The sequence below is a fragment of the Panthera tigris genome, chromosome X (genome assembly GCF_018350195.1).
Source record: "Panthera tigris isolate Pti1 chromosome X, P.tigris_Pti1_mat1.1, whole genome shotgun sequence".
NCBI lineage: Eukaryota > Metazoa > Chordata > Mammalia > Carnivora > Felidae > Panthera > Panthera tigris.
The window spans coordinates 11055152-11075882 of NC_056677.1; the positions used below are offsets into that span (position 1 = coordinate 11055152).

Consider the following 20731-nt stretch of genomic DNA (forward strand, 5'->3'; position numbering starts at 1 on the left):
TTTACCCTACCCCATCGATTGATAAGGAGATGAATGTTTCAGTTTAAGGTCTTGCTTAGGGGACAGAGATAGTTTGAGGCAATACTGGGAAGGGAACCCAGATCTGCTGATTCTCAATCTTAATCTCCTTCCTTACACTTCTGAGGTACCGAAAAATTGAAGAGCTACAGGTGTGCACCATCTCCTTGAGGACTAAACAAGGAAATGGTGGAAAAGAGAGAGCAGCTCAATCAACACCTTGATACAAGGCATGGTCAGAGCTGGCCAGAGCTCTGAAAAGTTAAGGGAAGAGGAAAGGAGGAGCAGAGTAGCCTTTCTTGGGTGCAGAGAGGTGAAGACCACCATCCTTAAATGGTTTTTTCAGCTCAAGCATTATTGGCTCCAGATTTGTCAAAATTTTAGAATAAGTACGACAATATATTGTTAACCTATCCAAGGGCATTAGCAAAAGAAGAGGTAAGCATGTGCCCGTTTGATGGAAGGAGAGCCAATGCTTATCACAACCAATTATGTTTATCACATCATTGATTGTCCTTGGAGCAAAGTCCACGTGTCCAAAGTATAACTCTAAAATAGTATGAACTTTAGGTCTATTGGACATCAGTGTGACCAAGAGCCCATTGTTCTCATTACATTATTCCTCAGGTGCTCTTATTGATTCTAGAATACACTTGAGATCACTGAGGTGGGAAGATGGGAAATAGAGAGTAAGGGGTTATGATGAAATTCTACAATATTCTCAAAATTTACCAATGACTACTTGTTCATTTGAAAAACAGAAAGCATTGCTCTGAGAGCTTAGATTTCATTCTTTAGATCAGTGTCACTTTGCTTAATGCGAAATGTATTTTTGGTTTGTTCCTCAAGAATCAGACCTCACTGATCTAAAACTTGTTTTTAATTTTTTTCTTTGCTAAGACTCACCTTGACCCTATCCTGTCCCATGGACTTGAAGAATTTTCCAATGGATGTCCAGACGTGTACAATGCAGCTGGAGAGTTGTAAGTCCCTACTGTTGAAATGACTGCCTGCTTGTTTTAACCAATGACCTGGTTCTTTTAATGTGTCATTAAGAAGAAAGGACCCATGAGACTCATTCTCTACCCATTACCAACTCCCAAGGCCCTAATGGAAGGAGAAGCAAGTGTGTGTGCAAGTCTCATACACGGACATTCTTTCAAAATAAAAGGCCAAATAACTTACCCTTCCTCAAAAAACAAACCTGATTTAGTAACTTTTATTTGAAATAAAAATGTGTCCTGGGAAAATTAAGATTATTAGTCATTCATTCTCTAAAATGAATCACTCTCTAATCAGAAAATTGTTTCTTTCTATCTTATGCTCATGAAGACCATCACCCCAAAGGACCTGTGGCAGGAAGGGATACCTGATTTGAGGGCAAGATACAGGGACCTTCACCAGAGGAGGGTAGAAGAACGGGGGGCTAAAGATGATATGGAAGAAATGGCATTTCCCTTAGATGGGCAGTGGATTCACAAAGGCATGGGGAAGGAAACAGAGAAATGCTATCTACTTTGTCCCCTTTATGCCCTACCCTGATGTCACTGAAATTTTTGACATGTGCCATAAGTCGCTGATGCCTCCAAGGTAATAAGATCTTTAGGCAAGAGACATGAAATGTTTTTATGGCTTGCTCTGTCACTTTCTCTGTTTGTAAAATGCAGAGAATAACAAGTGCTACTGACCTACAGGGATGTTAGGAGATTTAATGAGGCAAGGGCAAGGAAATACTTTTAACTTCTTGGTGTAGACAAATGATAAAGATAAAAAGACGTGTCAACTATTATTAAAAAAAGAGGCAGTCACAGGGTTTCCTCCTGATCACTTCAAATCACTGTAGATTTCCCTTGAAATTCCCTACAGAAATAAACAAAATAATGAAATGTCTTTGTTTTAAGAAGTTAGCAGGGATAAAATGAGATTTTTTTTTTTAAATGAGAATTTTTGATTTACAGTAGGCTTTATGTATTTATTTTTTTCCCTATTGTCCCTTCTCCTGAGAAGAAAGTTGAGAAAAACATTTTCTTATATAATGGTTCCTTTCTTGTGTCTTCTCTACTGGTCCAAACTCTCCCCTGCCTCACCCCAACACTTATTTTCTCTGTAAAACAGCAACCATAGCTGTCATCTGAGGCTCCTCCAAGATTTAAAAAGCTCCAATTAGTAAATATGTTTGGTTCTTGCAGGCCCTGGAAGTAACGAAATCAAAGAAGCAGCGGTGTGTTTACCTCTGACTTTGAATGTATAGGGTGGGAATTATTCCTCACTTTTTTGCCCTCATGTTACTTCCTCCCTCCTTCCCCCTCTCTTTGACTCCTCTTTCTGTCCCAGTGTGGGACTTCAGGATGGCTGACAACAATTATTATTGTGGTGGCCAGTAAGAAGCTTGCCAGATAAAGATGTGGGGCTACAAGGATACAGGGCTATAAGCTTCTTGCAGTTGTTGGAGACACCCAAGAAGCACTCTTACAGGGTAGCAGTGCAAGAGACAGGGTTGGCCATTCTCTTAATGGAACATCAATGCTTGCACAGGGTTCTCTTTGTAATTCCTTGACGTCCATGCTTTCCTTTTTGGCTTTGAATAGAAAAGGTGGTCCAAAGAAAGAGGAAAGTAGATTCCAGTTAACTTTGCCATTGATTTCTGGGTGGCTTTGGTGAGTCACTATCTTACAGTCAACAAGAATAAGAATCTATAAACTTAATAAATATGCTGAAGCTATTGGCTAGCCAAGACCTCATATAACATCTCTTGTGCTACTCACTCTCATTTTAGAATTCAAGTATCACAAACAAAGTGGGAAGGGAGAGAAATGATACCTGAAGGTATAGCAGCCTTCATTTCTGAGGTGTGAAAAGGTCCAGGAGCACTTAACAGATAGTGACCTAGTTAGCAGGAGCTTAGAAACTAAGAACTAACTTTGGTTTAATAAACTGATAACAATCTTACTGTGGCTGGTTCAAAAGTCACATAACAATAGGACCTTACATAGTGGAGAATCTGTTTTACTTCCTATGAATCATTGTGATGAGTGGGCCCATTTAGCAAGATACTAGCACACATGGATATTCTTGATTTGCATTATTCTACAGCATTCCCCACTTGGTAAAATAACATAAGATTGAACATAAAGACTTTAAGATACGCTTTCTGAAAATAAAGCTAATATACCCTAGAAGAGGGGCCACACTTGCAATGGGAGTGTTTTAGGCAGCCCTGTAATGAATTCATTCTCATCTAAAAAAAAAAAAAAGAAGAAGAATGCTTTTCATTTAAAATACTAAGCCTGGTGCCAAGAATTGGATTGTCTTACTGGGTTGTCAGCTCTTTCAAGTAAAGACAATCTTCAAAGGATTTTTATGTTTATTTACTGGTTTGTTCTTCAGAAAGATTTAGTAAATAAAGAGGGTAGAAGAAAATGGACTTCATAGATTCCATCCTCCCATTACACAGAAAAAAATCATCCAGAAATAGTTTGCTCTCTTCAATATCTTTGGGTCCAATGACATGTAGTTGTCATGATTATAGCTCTTTTATTAAAAATGCTCTTGGGGTGCCTGGGTGGCTCAGTCAGTTGAATGTCCAACTGTGGCTCAGGTAATGATCTCACAGTTCATGATTTCAAGCCCCACATTGGGCTCGATGCTGTCCGTACAGAGCCTGCTTCAGATCCTCTGTCCCCATCTCTCTTTCTGCCCCTCCCCTGCTCATGTGCTCTCTCTCTCAAAAATGAATAAACATTTATCTTTTAAAAAATGCTCTTGAATTGACTGAGCATGTGTCGGCTTTAGATGGCTTCCTTGCTTGTTTCTTTACATAGCTAGACTTTCGAGCTTTCTTGAAAGATGCATTCAGTTTTTCACTATGATTTGTTTACTCCAGTTGGGTACACGATGAATGACCTGATATTTGAGTGGTTAAGCGATGGTCCAGTTCAAGTTGCTGAAGGACTGACCCTGCCTCAGTTTATTTTGAAAGAAGAGAAGGAACTTGGCTACTGCACAAAGCACTACAACACTGGTAAGTTTCCTTTCAGCTGCTAAACCCAAGCGGACTCTATCTGTAGCATGGAAGATCCATCATATCACCTTAATTGCTAGCTCTTTAGCAAGAAAGTGGAGGTACAAGGCACAGACCTGGGCTTGGCTCAAAACCCCCTCTAGAGATAGATGCTTATACCCTCTGGAATAAGTCAGTGGGAAAAATAGGTAAGTCCTCCAAAATGGAGACAGAAGGAAACAGATTTGGGAATCTTTTGCTGTTCTCTTACTGACCATTTGCTGTCAAATGAATCTGAGGAAATGTGTACAAGACCTTGTGCGTAGTGCAAGAAAAGCATAAATTCTGGCCCATCCCTGGCATCCACTCTTGACATTGGATCCTCAAGTCAGTTTGTACTCTTTGACTTAGTGGGAGAGGACTAACCACCTAGGTCTCTGTAAACTCAGGAATACGGTTGCTGTGCTCTCCAGTCCTGGATAGGAATAGGAATTTGGATGAAAATCAGCTGGCAGGAATTCAGCTGGCTCTAAGGTCATGCACTGTCAGTAGTGTTGATAGACACACAGGGCCAGGGGAGAATGGGAGATCATGCCTGCCCAGTAAAGCTGATGGCTTTTCCTATGGATGTCCCAGTCTTTGGTTCTACACAGGCTGATCATGGAGAGACAAGCTAGACAGGATGGTTTGTTCAGTGACGGCCCCAGGTCTCTTGCTGAATAGAATGTTCGTGAACACTTATTCCTGTAGTCAATGGTGCTTCTAATGAAGTGACCAAAATCTGATTCCAAAGTGTTTTTCCTGACCAAGAGGAATCCAACCCTATCTCCTGTAATTTGTGTGGACTAAGCCAAATTACCTTCCGAGGTTCTGACTCCAAACCAATTAAAGAAGAAGAAAAGTGGCGAGGGGCAGGAGCTTCTGTCTCTTAATAGTATGTCCAAAGTTTTAAAACCTTTGTATGCACCCTTTTTTATAAGTAATATACCACTGTAAACAGATTGTAGGAATATTCTAAATGTCCTCAAGCAATTACCCAGAAAGCTAGGAAACTGTTACAATGAGTAGATTATATGCACGGCATATACAAATGTACATTTTTCTCTTACTATGGCTAGCACAAAGACAGATACACAGTTATCCAAATACTTTGAGAGCTCCATGTGAACTTTACCATTTTCAACTGTTACATATTATATGCTATACATTTTATGCCATACATATATACTGTAGGTTATATGCTATATATTTTATGCCATGCATATATACTGCAGGTTATATATTATATATTATAACTTCACAAAACGTGAGTATTTCTTCTGGTCAGTTTCTGAAAGTCTTGCAAATTCTGAAACTCTAAATAATCAAGCTATAACAAGCACAGAGTTAGAAAGTTAAATATGCCACATGGTCTGGGTCCAATGACTCTTTAGATCACTCATTCTCCCCACTGTTACTTCATTACTGGTTGATTTGAAAAAGAGTTGAATTGGTTATGCACGGTGGGCATTTTATGCAATCTTCTAAATCTACCTGTAATACTCTTAAAAAGAAAGCAACAGTGGGAGGCTGGAATGGGAAAGATAAATTCGAATTGGATTTTAAATAATTATTTCCTGCTTCCAGGAAAGTTTACCTGCATCGAGGTTAAATTTCACCTGGAACGCCAGATGGGGTATTATTTGATCCAGATGTACATCCCCAGTCTGTTGATAGTCATTTTGTCCTGGGTCTCCTTTTGGATAAACATGGATGCAGCCCCTGCTAGGGTCGCACTGGGCATCACCACCGTCTTGACGATGACCACCCAGAGTTCAGGTTCCAGGGCATCTCTGCCAAAGGTAAGAGATCTCCTCACTTGACAAGAGACCAGGGGTGGGAGGGCAGGTGTCAAAGGTCTTGTGGGCTGGCAGATTTTGTGAGGACAGAAATGTTTGCCATCCTGTGGTATTATGGGAGGTGTAACACAATAAGAGAACGGAGAGCTGAGTTTGAGAGAATTAGAGCTCTGAGGACCTAGGGGAAATTCCTATTCAGATCAGTTAGGGGAGATGGGGAATAAGGGTTGACAGAGAAGAGGAATGAGTGGAGGCAGAAACATGGCTCAGGAATTATGTCTAAGAAGCCTTTGAGTGATTGTGACCTCATGCTGTTCATGAGCCATGAAGCTTGCAGGAATCAGCAAGACTGAGGCAACTTATGCTGTATTGTCCAGTATTTACTGGTGAGGCTATGGTGATTCATATGCTCAGTGAAGTCATGTACAGTAATAAACGTTTGAATGAAGCTCCTGGAAATTTACATAGAAACGCCATACTAATGAGTATATATGAGAAATAAATGTAAATATTAGAGTGCAGCAGATCAGATACGTGAATCTATACAGCCATTATGGATTGTTACCTGAAGTGCCACAAAATGTCTATGTAACAATCTATAATGGCTGTATAATTTATTTTTATATAAGGGCAGGCCCTCTATATTTGTAAATATTCCTTAAGCAAGTGAGGATAAATATCCTGTTTGTGAAACGTCCCAGCACCCCAGAAGTGTGCCTATGTGGGTTTCCTTTTCACTGACTACATTGAGCCGCGGTCTTCAATTTTCTAGGAGTGTGAGTTCAATTTAGTATTCACTGTACACTGTCTTATACTGGTTGAGCCGTCTCTCCAAAACCTAGTTCCAGAAAATAATTGAGATATAATTGCCTGTCTTTGCTGACTTGAGCTTAAGTTCAGCTGTGCTGCATTTGACATGAGATATGTTAGATCATGTTCCGCATTATCTCCTGCGTTGGAAGACAAGATAGCATGTGCAAGAGGTGGGGCTGTAACGGAGATGGACTGAATACTGGGGAAACGGTCATAGCAACTTTCCAAGTTCTATGCCTCCAAAGACAAATATAGGATTTGCATGCTAATGGAGAGAGGGATAGATCTCTCTCTAGTACTGTTTAATTGTCTAGAATGACAAATAGTACAAAATACTTGTGTTGTATTTCTATTGAAATACAGATATCAGAAACACTAACAGCTTCTTTTGCAGCTATGTAATCGCAAATCAATTTTACCTAACAAAAATTCTAATCCACTGCGTGCCCCATCCCAAACAGGTTCATTTGCTTGTTCCTTGTTAGCTGTTAGTTATAGCCATCACTGCATAACATGCCATTGAACCCCAGGATGCACACAACATGTAGTTTAGAATTTAATAGATAGCTAAAGTACTGGTGACAAATTGTAAGCAGATAATGTCAAAATGTAAGACATTTATTGCCTCCAAATTATCACTGCTGTGAAAAAGAACTAGTCCTTTATTTCCAGAATGGGAGCATGAATTTTTATAAATTTGTTACTCATTCTTATTAGCTATTATGATTCTACATCAATGGTCAAAACTATTGCTAAGCAAATGGCCACTGATTAGTGATCTTTGTATGTAGAGGCAATTAGGAACTCAGATAAACCAGAAGATGGTATAATCCAAAATCATTTTCTACACGGCTCTGAACTTGTAGCGGTTCTCCCTTTGCCATAAGCAGGTTCATCTTCCTACGCGTATTTTTCTTAGGCTATTATTAAACATGGTTGGATCACAACTGACTGTGGCGAGATGTGACTCATATAGATGACAGACAGTGAGAAAGGAAAATGGGATAAAAAGTAAGTTCTGGAAAATAAAGAATTGACCATATACTTATTTATACACACACACACACACACACACACACACACACACACACACACACTCATTTTGATTTATAAACACTGCAGTCCCCAAGCAGATGTCCCACTATGTTGACTGCTGACTGTACATTGCCTAAAGCAATGCCCTTTACACACTAGGCATAAACCTTGCACTTTAAAAGACATGCTTATTATAAAAAAACATAGAAAATATCATCCAGTAAATAACTGTTGTTAAGACTTTGGCATATTTCCCTTTAGCCTTTTTTCTACAGACATTTGTAGACAAACCCACACTCATGCACACACCGAAAACTGGATCAAACTTTTAAGACAGTTATATATCATCTGCTATTTCCATAGCATTAAAAATCTATCATGAACTTAATTTGCCATGACTTAATAGTCTATCTGGCATATTCATCATACTTATTTTACTATCTTGGATATTGAGGATTCTATTGCTGGCTTTTCTAAGTGTGATCATGATAAATATATTTGTTTATGAAGGCTTGTGTCTATGTTCTTGAAGACATGGGCATACATTTTTAAATTTTATTTTGCAATGGAAAAAAGAAGAAGAAATTGAAGATGATTAGAGCAAAGGAGGTACAATCTGTAGGAAGATGCCCAATATCTTCTATTCAGGCAAAAACTTTGTCTTGTTCATCATGTTAACTTCAGCACCTAGAACAGTGTTAGGGTTCTTACAATAGTGACTTACAATAGATGAACGATAAATCCTCATTGAGTAGATAAAGAAATTACTGAACAGCCATGTTCCCCCATATACAACCATGCAGAAGACAGACTAAAAACAGAACCTATGAGTAAACTTTTTGTTTACAGAAAATATTAGAGTCCTAATATATGGCTGTACAATGTACAGTCAATTGTACAATGTACAATCTCCTAAAATATGACATACACTATAGAGGAATGACTATGTCTTCCTTTCCAGAAGTTCTCAAGTAGACTTTGGGAAGAATAATATCCACAAATACATATTTTGAAATACAGACAGGCCTCCTGGATCTAAATCTTAAAGCCTTCATTTCACTCGACCTGTCTAAGCCTGTTTCCTCATTTCTAAAGTGAGAATAACCTTATCTACCCCTTTCAAAAACTGAACTAGGATGAGATGAGGCATTATTTATAGAAATTGTTTAGCCCAGTTTTTGTACATGGTAGGCACTCAAATCATTCTGCTCATCGTTATTGCTTCCAGTCCATAATATAATAGAAAAGACTGCTCCATGGGATGGGAGGATATATTAGAAGACTCATAAAGGGCCTTATGAGTAGAAGATACTATGTTCTTTGGATGGCCCATTATTTGGTTATAATCATGCTGCCAATGAGATGAGCCGAAGTTTGTTATATGTGTGTGTGTGTGTGTGTATACACCCATGGATGTGTTTTTCATAGGTAGGCAATTTATTAAATGGGTTAAGCTCTAGAGGGTCTGAATAAGCAATGGCTTTGTTTTTCTACAATCACTGCCATTAAACATCCTCAGTTGGTTCTGTTTTCCCTGTCCCTGGAGGACTTCAGAAAGATCCCATAGATTCTCGGTAATTACATGCCATGCCATTAGACCCAGAATGAACAAACATGTGTTTTACAATTTAATAGACAGCTGAAGTATTGGTGATAAATACTTGAGCACAGTCCATTACCCGATTTTTAAACAATCAGCTAGTTTGAATAAAACTTCAGTCTCACAACCAATTCAATGCTCTTTCCCTCCCTTGTCCCCAGCCCAGGCCTCACCTTTGGCTTGAAGATGTGCAGCGAGGTGGGAATGTTGCTTGCTTCTCCACTGTTGAGGGCTGAGGGAAAGAATGGATGGAAGAAAGTTATACGTGATTGACACTATTTGGTTCTAACTCTTGCCTTCTCTAGTGGCAAGCCTCCAAATGCTGGCTTTCTTGTCAGGTGAACTTGAGTTCCTTGGTAATTCCAGGGGCACTTGCACACTACACCATTCCTAGATGAATAATGCAATTTCTGACTGGTGTCATAATCTCCTCTTATCTATCACCTCCTAGCAGCTTATCCCATAAAACATCTTACTCTCAGGGTTTCCTTACTCACAAAGATAGCCCTCCTGTTTGACATGTTTTCAAGATGGTTCACATCTATCTTCCACGCCATGTATTTGGCCCACCAAGAACGTGTGTTTGTTGCCTTGCTAAATAGTGGAAATGTAATTTAACTATTGACCATTCCACTTCCACCCCACCATTTTGGGGATTCCAGCCCACTGCCTTCAGAATTTATCCAGGTAAGAAACAAGTAGTGATGCTCCTGTTTGCATACAAACCCCAAACTACTGAGGACACATGACAGGTTCTCCTAATGACACTTTTACTCTCTGATCCAGGAGCAACCTGTTGGAATTTCATCAGCTCAGCAGATACAAGACACGTGCAGGAGATGCCTGTCTCTTCCCTTGCAGGGGTGGGGGTGAGCCACATTCTCCCCATTTTTAGGAGAATAGAGAAAATGCCGCAGCCCTGTCAATACCCATGAATTCCAATACTTCAATTAATTCTTTTCAAATGTCTAGTCTTCTGTAATAATCCAGGATGTTGGGTGCAATGGTCTCTAGATAGCATTTGCTTTGTTCTAGCAAGTCCTGTATCCTTCATGCACATGTGTAGTCTCCCTTCAGAATAAGGATTTAGTCAAAATTCTGAGACAATATCTCATTCCTATACTGTCACACTTATATATAAACATACTTAATTTTAGAGCTTTATACCTATGAGGGCAAGGACTTCATTGATGTTGTCCTCATTAACATACCTAACACTTAGCACAACGTCTCGCTCAGTAAAGTAGTAGTAGGCGCTCAGTAAAGAGTGGGTTAGTGAATGAATAAACATTATTAATAAGACTTATGGTCAAGTGGTATTCCAGCCGTTATTTAATTGGTGATTCATCGTCCATTCATTTATTCAACTGACATTTATTGAATGTTTTCAATGTGCCACCTATTGTGCTAGGAGCTAGGTAAATCAAAGATAAATAAAACATAGGCCCTGCCCCAGGGGGTTGTCATCTAGTATGCCAGAGACATACTAGAAACTTGAAATGGTGACTATTAAACGATGTGGAATATAGGGACATCCAGGGGGATGCCAAACCTATTAAATGAAGGAGGGAGAAGTAGAGGGGGAGGGAAAGGTTGGAGGAGGAGAGCCAGAGAAGGAGGGAGAGAAGGAGTAGTGTTGGGAAAATGGCCTGAAGGAGGGAGCCTGAGCTGAATCTATGTAGCATATTAAATAGGTAAAGTAGGAGGTGGTAAAGGTTATTCCAGGCAATGAGGACTTCCTACTCATAATATTTGGGCTACACTCATAACATAAGCTTTTCTAGAAGACGCTCTGGGCAGGTTTCCAACATGTTTCACAAATTTTAAACACATTTCAAGTAAGAAACTTGTGTTTATTGATTCCAAGTTAATTTCCTGCTTTCCTGCCAACCAAAGCTTTTTGTGGTTTTTGTTTTGTTTGGTCTGGTTTTGTTTGGTTTGATTTGGTTTTCAAAAGTTCAGTCTCTTCCCTAAATACAGGAAAATGAAATACCAGCATGATATCTGTTTCATAGGTGCCTTCCCATTTGAAGCTGTAAAATTGTTGTTTTTTTAAAATATACATCTCTGCCAACCTCCAAGAAGCTGTTCTGCTGGTAATGTTCTATTTGGAGCACAAAACCCCTAATGGTAGACTAAAGGCTGGGTGTATTGTTGTCTTTCCAGCCCACGGGAAAATATCAGGATAAAGTGAATAGAAGCCTGTGGGACATCAGGCAGGCTTTGAGCGTGGCCAAACAGGGTTAAACAATTATTTTCCTTTACTCTGTGTTTTCTATTATTTCTGAATGATTTGCTGCCACTCCTTAAGTGTGTCTTGAGTCCCCATTTGTAGCTGCAGCCCAGAGACTGTAGAGGGGAGAGCTAGCATTGGTAGGGGACAGTTGGGATGATGCAGTGTGCAGGTGACTCTGACAGATCGATAACCATCTCCTTTAAAGCAGGGATCCAGAGGTATTATCTTTGGCCATCATTAACTGAGATGCCCTATTTCCTATATAAGCAAATTTCCCCCTTACTTTTTGGCCATCTGGTCAACTAAGACCAGCTGGACCATTTCAAGCAGCTGCCAAACCCGGGACAGCTTGGAATTTAAAACAAAAGAGGCTTACTATGTTTGGTCTTGCTTTATTTCCCATGAGAATGTTTCTAGCTAGAGGCTTCAGTAAGAGAAACTATGAAAGCAGTAAGGCTGATACCTACAGAAGTTTTGAAATAAGAATTTATCTGAATGTCTGTTTTAACTCTAAAAATCAAAGATGATTGCTCCTTGAATCGAGTACATCCACAGCTAATTGGAATGAATTTGCTAGGTCAGATTGGTATTTCTGGAAGACGGTGGGAATAATTTTGTCTTGTAAAATCCGGATTTTATTTACTTTTTGGATAAAAGGTTGAAAAGTAAGAAAGCCAAGCTTTGGCAAATTGATCTGCAGGCCTGCTTGCTTTAGCCAGATGTCTGCATGTATGGGAGACTTTATAAACTTTCCCTGTTGATATTCCCCAAGCCACAGCAAACTGAAGAGTTGTTGATGTAGTGAGTGTGTGATAAAAATATGCCGAGAGATGACGTATGTGAATTCTCTTGGGACAGAGCTGCAGCACCACTGGCACTCTAGTTCCAGAATGTTGTTGGCAGCCTTTATGGGGAAGCTGATGGTGGGAGAAGCTACCCAGGCTGTGCTTCTGCTCAAGTCCTGGTGAGACTCATAAATCTTTTTGGGATAGCATCTTGAGGTTCAGGATTATAGTTTTTTTAATTTTAATTCCAGCATAGTTAACATACAGTCTTATATTAGTTTCAAGTGTGCACTATAGTGATTCAACACTATAGTGATTCAACCATTGTTCATCACAGGTGCACTCCTTAATCCCCAATCACCTACTTCACCCAGCCCCCAACCCACCTCCCCTCTGGGACCCATCAGGTTGTTCTCTATAGTTAAGAGTCTGTTTCTTGCTTTGTCTCTTTCTTTCCTTTGCTCACTTGTTTTGTGTATTAAATTCCACATGAGTGAAATCATATGGTATTTGTCTTTCTCTGACTGACTTATTTTGCTTAGCATTATACTGTCTAGCTCTATCCATGTTCTCTCAAATGGCAAGATTTCCTTCTTTTTATGGCTGAATAATATTCCATTGTGTATATATACCACAACCTCTTTATCCATTCATCTACCGATGGACACCTGGGCTTCTTCCATATCTTGACTATTGTAAATAATGCTGCAATAAACATAGGGGTAAATGTATCCCTTTGAATTACTGTTTTTGTATTTTTCGGGTAAATACCCAGTAGCATGATTACTGGATCATAGGGTAGTTCTATTTTTAACTTTTTTGAGATCTCTCAAAAAGTTAAATACAGGATTATTTTGAACTCTCTCTTTCCATTTCACTAAAATGGGTAACTATCTGGGTCATATAGCCTAAATGTCTTTGGTTCTTAGAAATGCCACACAGTGAGGTAAAAATGAACTATTATGGAATATGTACTACAAAAAGAAAGAGAACTTTTAAGAAGACTGACGTATCCATAAAATAGATTACAACTCAGTAAAGTAAAGCAATGAGGTATAGTTTTTACAAAAATGGCTGTAATGATTCTCCTCTCTCTATCCATATGCTTTGGGTAGTAGCCCCTTCCCACATTAGCTGTCAACTTGACTATGTGACTTGCCTTGGCCTATGGGACAATGGCAAATGTGACACAAGCAGAGACTTTAAAAGTGCTTGCATATTGTAGCTAGCTTTCTCTTGCTACTCTTGGGATCCTATAAATACTACCAAGGGAACAAAGCCGGGCTACCCTATTGAATGACGAGAGACACATGGCCTGGTTATCTCAATTACCAAGATGACAGCCAGCTGACCACCACTTCCTTGCTCACTGGTCTAGGTACACTGGCCTCCTGCAGCTTCTTGAACATGCCAGGGACATGCTGTCATCTTTGGACCTTTGCAATGACTCTTCTCTGGGCTTGGAATGCTCTGACCCCAGATATTTACCTGATACGCTTTTCCAAGTCTTTATTCAAATCCTGCCTTCTCAATAAAGCCTGTTCTGGCCTTTATCATCTCACCCATGCCCTCATCAATACCTTGACCCAACTCTTCAGTTTGTTTTTTGTTTTCTCACCATACTTTTATTACCTTATAGCAACACTCTTACCTATATCAAACTCGATTATGAATTAAACTTATTGTACATTGCCTGTTTCCCTTCGCTGGGCTATGAACTCCCTGAAGGCAAAGATCTTTATCTGGCTTGCTCCCTAAAACAGCACCTAGCCTATAGTATATGCTCAGTAAATGTTTGTTGACTGAATGAATGAACGAATATATACCTCTCTAAAGTCTAGTCGTTGTGAAAGATCCATCAAAACTTTCTCTAGGATATAGAACAAATAAAAGGAGCCCACATAGCCAGGGGCCCATCTTTCCTTAACTGGCTGGCTGTTCATTACCACAGAGAATCCTGGCTGCCTACATTATGTTACTGTCACATAATTACATTATTATAAAGTTTCACTTCTCTGTACCAAATAGCATTATGTTCCTTTTTCGTTGATAGCTATTTCTTATAGAGAAATCTAACCAAAGAAATAATAATAAAACAGCAATGGTTTAGATGACGAGAGAGCACCCAGACAGGCGATTTTTATCTAAGTTTTGCTTCCTCAGCACTGTCACAACTAATTTGGAAGTTTCTCGGCATGCCGATGAGAGTGTCCATCTCCCCTTCTTGCTCCTTCAGTTTGTTCGGATGCAAGCATATTCTCTGAATTCTCATGGAGGCATCTAGGGCTCCGTTCTTCTGCCATAGGAGCCCAGTCAGCAGGAAATACTCCCCTTTCCTTACCTAATGAAAACCAAGTGGATCTGTGTTTTTCTCTGATTTTAATGTCATCAAAGACTATTTGCGCATTGAAACCTCAGGACTGCTGTGGACTGCGTCGAGGACTTGAGAGGCCATGAGCTCCAATCTGAAGCAAACTGCATATGCCTAACGCAAATCATGTTCCATCCCTGCCCCCCAAAAAAGGGCAACTGCAGTTGCTTTCCAAAAACGACTATGCCTTAATGAAGTCAGAATATCAAAATATTTTCCAAACTACACATGAATTGATCTTCTAAAATCTTAAACGTTAGTGTTGTTAGAAGAAAGGGCCTCAGCAGTCCTATTAGGGATATGAAAACTGAGGACTATGAAGGTGAATTCACTTCTCATTTTTTAAGATCTGCTTGAAGTGGATGCCACTTCTTACACGAAGCCCTCATGGGTCTCCATAAAATGTTAATGGCCTGTTTTCCTTGCCTCTATGGAACTTTGTGCTTTATAGCAATCACTGCATTTTGGGCTACTGGCTTAGTGACCAGGGCCCGTGTGTACTTGCCCTAAGATCTTGTAAACCCCTAGTATTGTTCAACTCTGCGCAACTCAGGTGACTTACAAAGAACCCCTCAGTAGTTAGAGCTGAAGCACTGTACGAAGACTGTGTTCAACAATTCCTGGTGTTCGGGGATCACAGTGTGAATGACTGCTGGAGCTTAACTGGCCTGAGAAGAAAGCATCACTAAAGTAGGGGATCTCAGACTGTGCTGCACTTTAGAATCAGCTGAGGAGATTCTCAAGCTCTCCCAGACTTCACCACAGACAAATTAAACCAAACTATCTGTCGGTAGGATCGAGGCATCAGGATCGAAAAAAAAATTTTTTTAATGTGTAGCCAGGGCTGAGGCTGTGGCTCCGAATTTTAGTGTCTGGGGAAATGTTTTCAGTGTTGATCATGAACCAGAATATATATTCACTTAACCGTCACAACAACACTCTGGATTGGCTATTATCATCCTCATTTTGGAGAGGATGGTACTAAGGCACAGAGGAGTTAAATAGCTGGCTCAAGTTCACACAGAGCTAGACCTTGAACCCAGGCAGTCTGACCCTGAGGTGGTAGGACGAATCACTATGCCACAGCATCTGGCCTCATTCTTGAGTTCCTTCTTTACGCCTGCTGCCGGGCTAAACCCTCTACGTACGTTCTCACTGCAAACAGATGATGCGAGTGCTACTTTGCATCATCACTTAACAGGTAGGGAAACTGAAACGTGATGTGGTTGAGCAATTTGTCCACAGTCATTTTTCTAACGAGTGAAGAAACAAGATTCAAACCTCAGGTCGGTTCAAATCCTCCTACAGGAAGAACTAAGAATTTTAAGTTCCATCACGCTGTCCGTACTATGCTAATTACAGGTGGAAGCTTTTGAGTGGGAGATAAGTTATTTTCCAGCCTCTGAAATCCCTCTATTTGGCTGTGCATATTGTATTCACTGTATATTATGTGCAGTTGGCATCTCTGTTCATCATTCTGATGAAGAGACAATGCTTGTCTGATTGCCCTCTTTCATATTATGAAGAACTTATAATGGTTCCTGAGACTTCCATTACACGTTCCTCCTCAGCAGACTTTCCAACTGAACTCAGTTGCTGCTTATAGCTTCTATCGGCTGTAGCCATTTTAACCATCATTTTCATCAGCTCACATGAATGATTACGTTAAAAGCCCAACCAGGTATGAGCCATTATCTATCATTTAATGTCGACTAAAAAGTTGAGCAAAAGCAGATCGGATGATCATCAACAATAAAATGGTTAAGTTGATGGTGGCCTATTCATACAATGAAATGACAGATACGGAAATGTAAGAACTGTAGTCACACATAAAAACAGAGATGGATATCTCAGGTTCAAGGTTGAAAAAACAAGTTAACAAGCATACCCACAAAAAATTCACAGGCGAAACGAATCTATGGTGTTTGAACTAGAGTTATGGTTGCATTTGGGAGGTAGAGAGGAATTAGAGACGGGGAGGGACCACGAGGATTGAGCTCCAGGGGTCAAGCAATGTTCTACTTCTTGACCAGGGTGGTTACATGGGCATGTGCATTTCATGGTGATTCACTGAACTGTACAGTCGTGATCCTGGTACTTTTTTGTTTCCAATATAAATGGCACACTTTGTTGATAAAAAGATGAATAAAGGTGGTTTGGTAAAGCAAAGAAATACAGGTTCCCCAAATGAGCTTACAAGAACATTTTGGCACAGAGCCATTCTTTTTCTTGTTTTTAATTTTCTTTTTGGTCCTGGTAGTTTTAAAGATTTTTGTAACAAAATTTTTAAAAACCCAGATTGCACCAATAACGAATAAACAATAGAGAATATTCATACACGTTAGGCAGCTTCCTCTTTCTTTTTCAGAATAAAAATAACAAAAGCTGATATTTTTTGACTCTGGGTCCCAAACTTGTGATTGAGTGCTTTTCCTTCATTTATTATTTAAACCTCTTCACAATCCTATAAGCTACATATTATGGGTCCCATTTTCTAGATAAATACATAAAAACTCAAGGTTATACAAGTAATAAGTGCCAAAGGCAGAATTGAAACTTAATTGGATCCTAAATATTCCTTTCTTACTATGCCACTTTCCTCATTTTATAGTCACTAATATCCCTTCAGCCTTTAGAATGGATGTCCTTTACGGCTGTGTGGTTCATGTGCTTGATGGTCGATTGATGAGTCTCAAAGGATTCGGTAACCTAGAGATTCCTTCCATATTCTTAACATAAGGTGCACAGTGTTGAGTGATCGTAGTGAATTTTTCATCCAGCTCTGACTTGCCCCTGCCACAGGCTCACCCTTCCTCTTGCTTTCCACCGCTGTTTCCTGCCCATTTGCCAAACAATCCTTTCTTACGGAAAGGGAAATTAACAGCTTCCTGTCACTGGAGAAAATCTGAAGATCCAAGACATTATACAAATTGATACCTAATAATGTTTCTTGCGCTATGTAACCTTAATTAAAAGATTATTAAAAAAAAAGGAAAGAACATGTTTGTAATTGGCTCATATAGAAGACCATTTCCCTTTACCCATAAATTTGTTGGTTCCAAACCATATGCACGGGTTTCTCTTTTTGTGGGACTCTAGAGAAAGTATGGTCTGCAAATACGGAAATATGTTATAGGACTAGTCTTTAGTCATTCCTTTTTTTTTTAAATATTCATAGTATATCCTATATTCTAAGACACACACTTTTTCCTATTTTCACAGCTCTGAGTTTGAGTTGCCACTTAAAAGTGAAGGCAAATCAGAGTTTAATCAGAGAGGTTTTTCTTTCTTAGTGGTATGTAAAATCAGGGCACATCTTACAATTACTGGCATCTTGGATTTAGTGAACTATTATACAGAACTTCTTCTAGAGCCAGCCACTATGCTTGGCACTGGGCATATGGAAGTGACTAAAACATACATGCACTCAGCCTTCAGAGAGCTTGCGTTGCACTGGAGTGCCAAATATTGAGCATATGATTAGCTGATGATACTGCAATAGGCCTATGGATGATCAGGTTTTCTAATTTGGTTGTGGGAAGTCAGCCCTGTTGCGAACTCCAAATACTCTTTCCTCTAGTCCTTTCTGGCTGTCCTTTCTCTGGCCTCAGTTACTTTCCTCACAGGTAGGCACTTATTAGTACTTTGCTGACTGCTCCAGAGGAACCTTCTTCAGACCTCTAGAATCTCCCCCTCTGTCTCTCTCAGTAATTGTCTCCATGCTGGCATTCTCTCCCGTGAACTCTAGGCTCTGTGGACACTATGTCTTCATGCCCTCCATGCCTCTATGCCCTTCAGCTCCATGTCTCTTGGCATCATGACCTGAAAACTCTCTCAAAACTAAACTGAAGCAATAGCGGGACTGACTGCATTTCTCTTCTATCTTCCAGGGATCCTTGTCCTTTTTTGCTTAATGTCTAAGTGCCTGGAAATCCATTTTTTCCCCATGTTTTGTGCAGATTTTTTAGTGATTCAGGACGGAAGGTAAATCTGGTTCCTGTTATTCCCTCTTGATGTTAAGTGGAAGTCAATGCTATGGTTTTGAGTCCTTGGTTTAGTTTTAAAACCTGACATGGGATGTAAATAAACTGCGACCATTTAGGCAATTGAAATAATTACCAGAAGCGGCAGTAGCTTGTAATGCTAAGAGTAGAGTTGTTCTAATCAATGAAGACTGCCTTTATTAAACACATGGTCTATGAACTCTAAGACCGAGAACAAATGTTTTGTAAAGAAATTAATCATTGGTATGTATGGGCATGAATATTAATATCCTAATGGGAAAATTGGTTTTGCTCTACAAAATGTTTCATCAAAAGATGTGCTTCAAAGTGGTATATTCCAACATATGTAGGCTTATAGTGGACTGATTATCCTTAACTTTTTTTATAACACACTCTGGACTTCTTTGGGAAGAAGGGACCTTACCTCCCGTTCGGCAACTCCTCTCCACGAGTCAGTTTCTCTTAATGGTTCCCGTTTGCCCCCATGGAAGCAGTCACTTATTTACTTCATTTAGGTTTAATGCAATTCACTAAATATTCAAGGTACACCTGCTATGTTAGGCATTAAGTAGGTCAAAGAGATGGTAAGATAGTCCCTGCCCTTGAGGAATTTATGATCTAGTACAAGAGTCAGCAAATATTGTCTGCAAAGGGACAGTCACAGACCATATGTAAACAAATGTGTAGGTATGTTCCAATAAAACCCCTGACCTAATAGGAAGAGGCAGAGAAGTACACAGAACAATACATATATATATATGTACATATATATATACAATATACAATACATATATATATACAATATACATATATATACACAATATACATATATATACATGTATATACAATATATATACAATATACAATATATATGTATATATGTACATATATATATACAATATACAATACATATATATATACAATATACATATATACACAATATACATATATATACATGTATATACAATATATATACAATATACAATATATATGTATATATGTACATATATATATATAACAAAGATGACCAAAACCAAGTGCTATGGGATGTCAAAGAAGGGAGACTCATATCTTACTACCAGGTTTATAAAAACAGTGAGGGATTTCATGGAGACAGCAATATTTGAGCTGATGTATTAAGATTAGACAGAATCATCATAAGCAGAAATGACAGGAGACCTGAAATCAGTGCTAGAGATGAGTAAGCCCTGAAGATTTGGGGGGCAAAAGAAGTCCTATGTAGCTAGAATGTTGATCGTACTCAGGAGTGAGGTAGAGAAAGAAGGAAATGTAAGGCCTTTGGGTACCCCCCCCCCACCCCGCCCCCGCCAGAAATAGCTTCCTCTTCCGGACCGGCTAAGCTCCTGACCTTGGGCCTTTATCTCATTCTGCCTTATAGCATGGTTATGTTTGCACTTCTCTTTATTCCTCTGCGAGACAATCTTCACCTTTAGGGCAATGATTACACATCGCTCCTCTTTGAATCTCCACTGTTTCGAGCCAGAGATGAGACCCAGCAGCAGGGCAAAGAAATCTGTGGGATTAATAAATGAAAACATCTACTTCAGCCCACACCATTTGGGTTTACTAACTAGACGCTGAGGCCCCGCAGAACCATTTTAAAGACGAGCTGACTCCCAGGGAGTAGAAATGTTCGCCCGTTACAACAGTGGCACCTTTATTTTTCAACACGAGTTTTGGTTAAGAGACCATGCAGGGGTGCATAGGTTAATTCCCTTCATTCCTCCACCACGGACATGTGACTGTAATTAGCAGCCACTTGAAATACAGCTTCCAGGTTGCAATTCGCCACATTCTATTTCAAGGGGGAAAATCCATATAGATAAGTACTGGGGTTTTATTTTTTAATCAAAAGGTTAATTAAGTGAATTAATCTTTATGTTTGAATACATTTTTCTGTGAAATTTGGAATAAATAATTTAAATGGGTTAAAATCAAGTCAGTGTAGTATTAAGATGAATAATAAAGCTTAGGAAATGAATATAAATCTTATGTGTCCCATTAATTATG

General features: G+C 39.4%; 1 protein-coding gene across 2 annotated transcripts in view; it reads left to right on the top strand.

Moving 5' to 3' along the window:
• Positions 1 to 20731, top strand: part of GLRA2 (glycine receptor alpha 2) — a 170193-nt gene that overhangs the window by 68241 nt on the left and 81221 nt on the right. For both annotated transcript variants that reach the window (XM_007090072.3, XM_007090073.3), the window contains exons 5-7: positions 919 to 1001; positions 3902 to 4039; positions 5645 to 5859. In XM_007090072.3, the coding sequence (XP_007090134.1) occupies positions 919 to 1001; positions 3902 to 4039; positions 5645 to 5859 (436 nt within the window). The remainder of the gene's footprint in view (positions 1 to 918; positions 1002 to 3901; positions 4040 to 5644; positions 5860 to 20731) is intronic.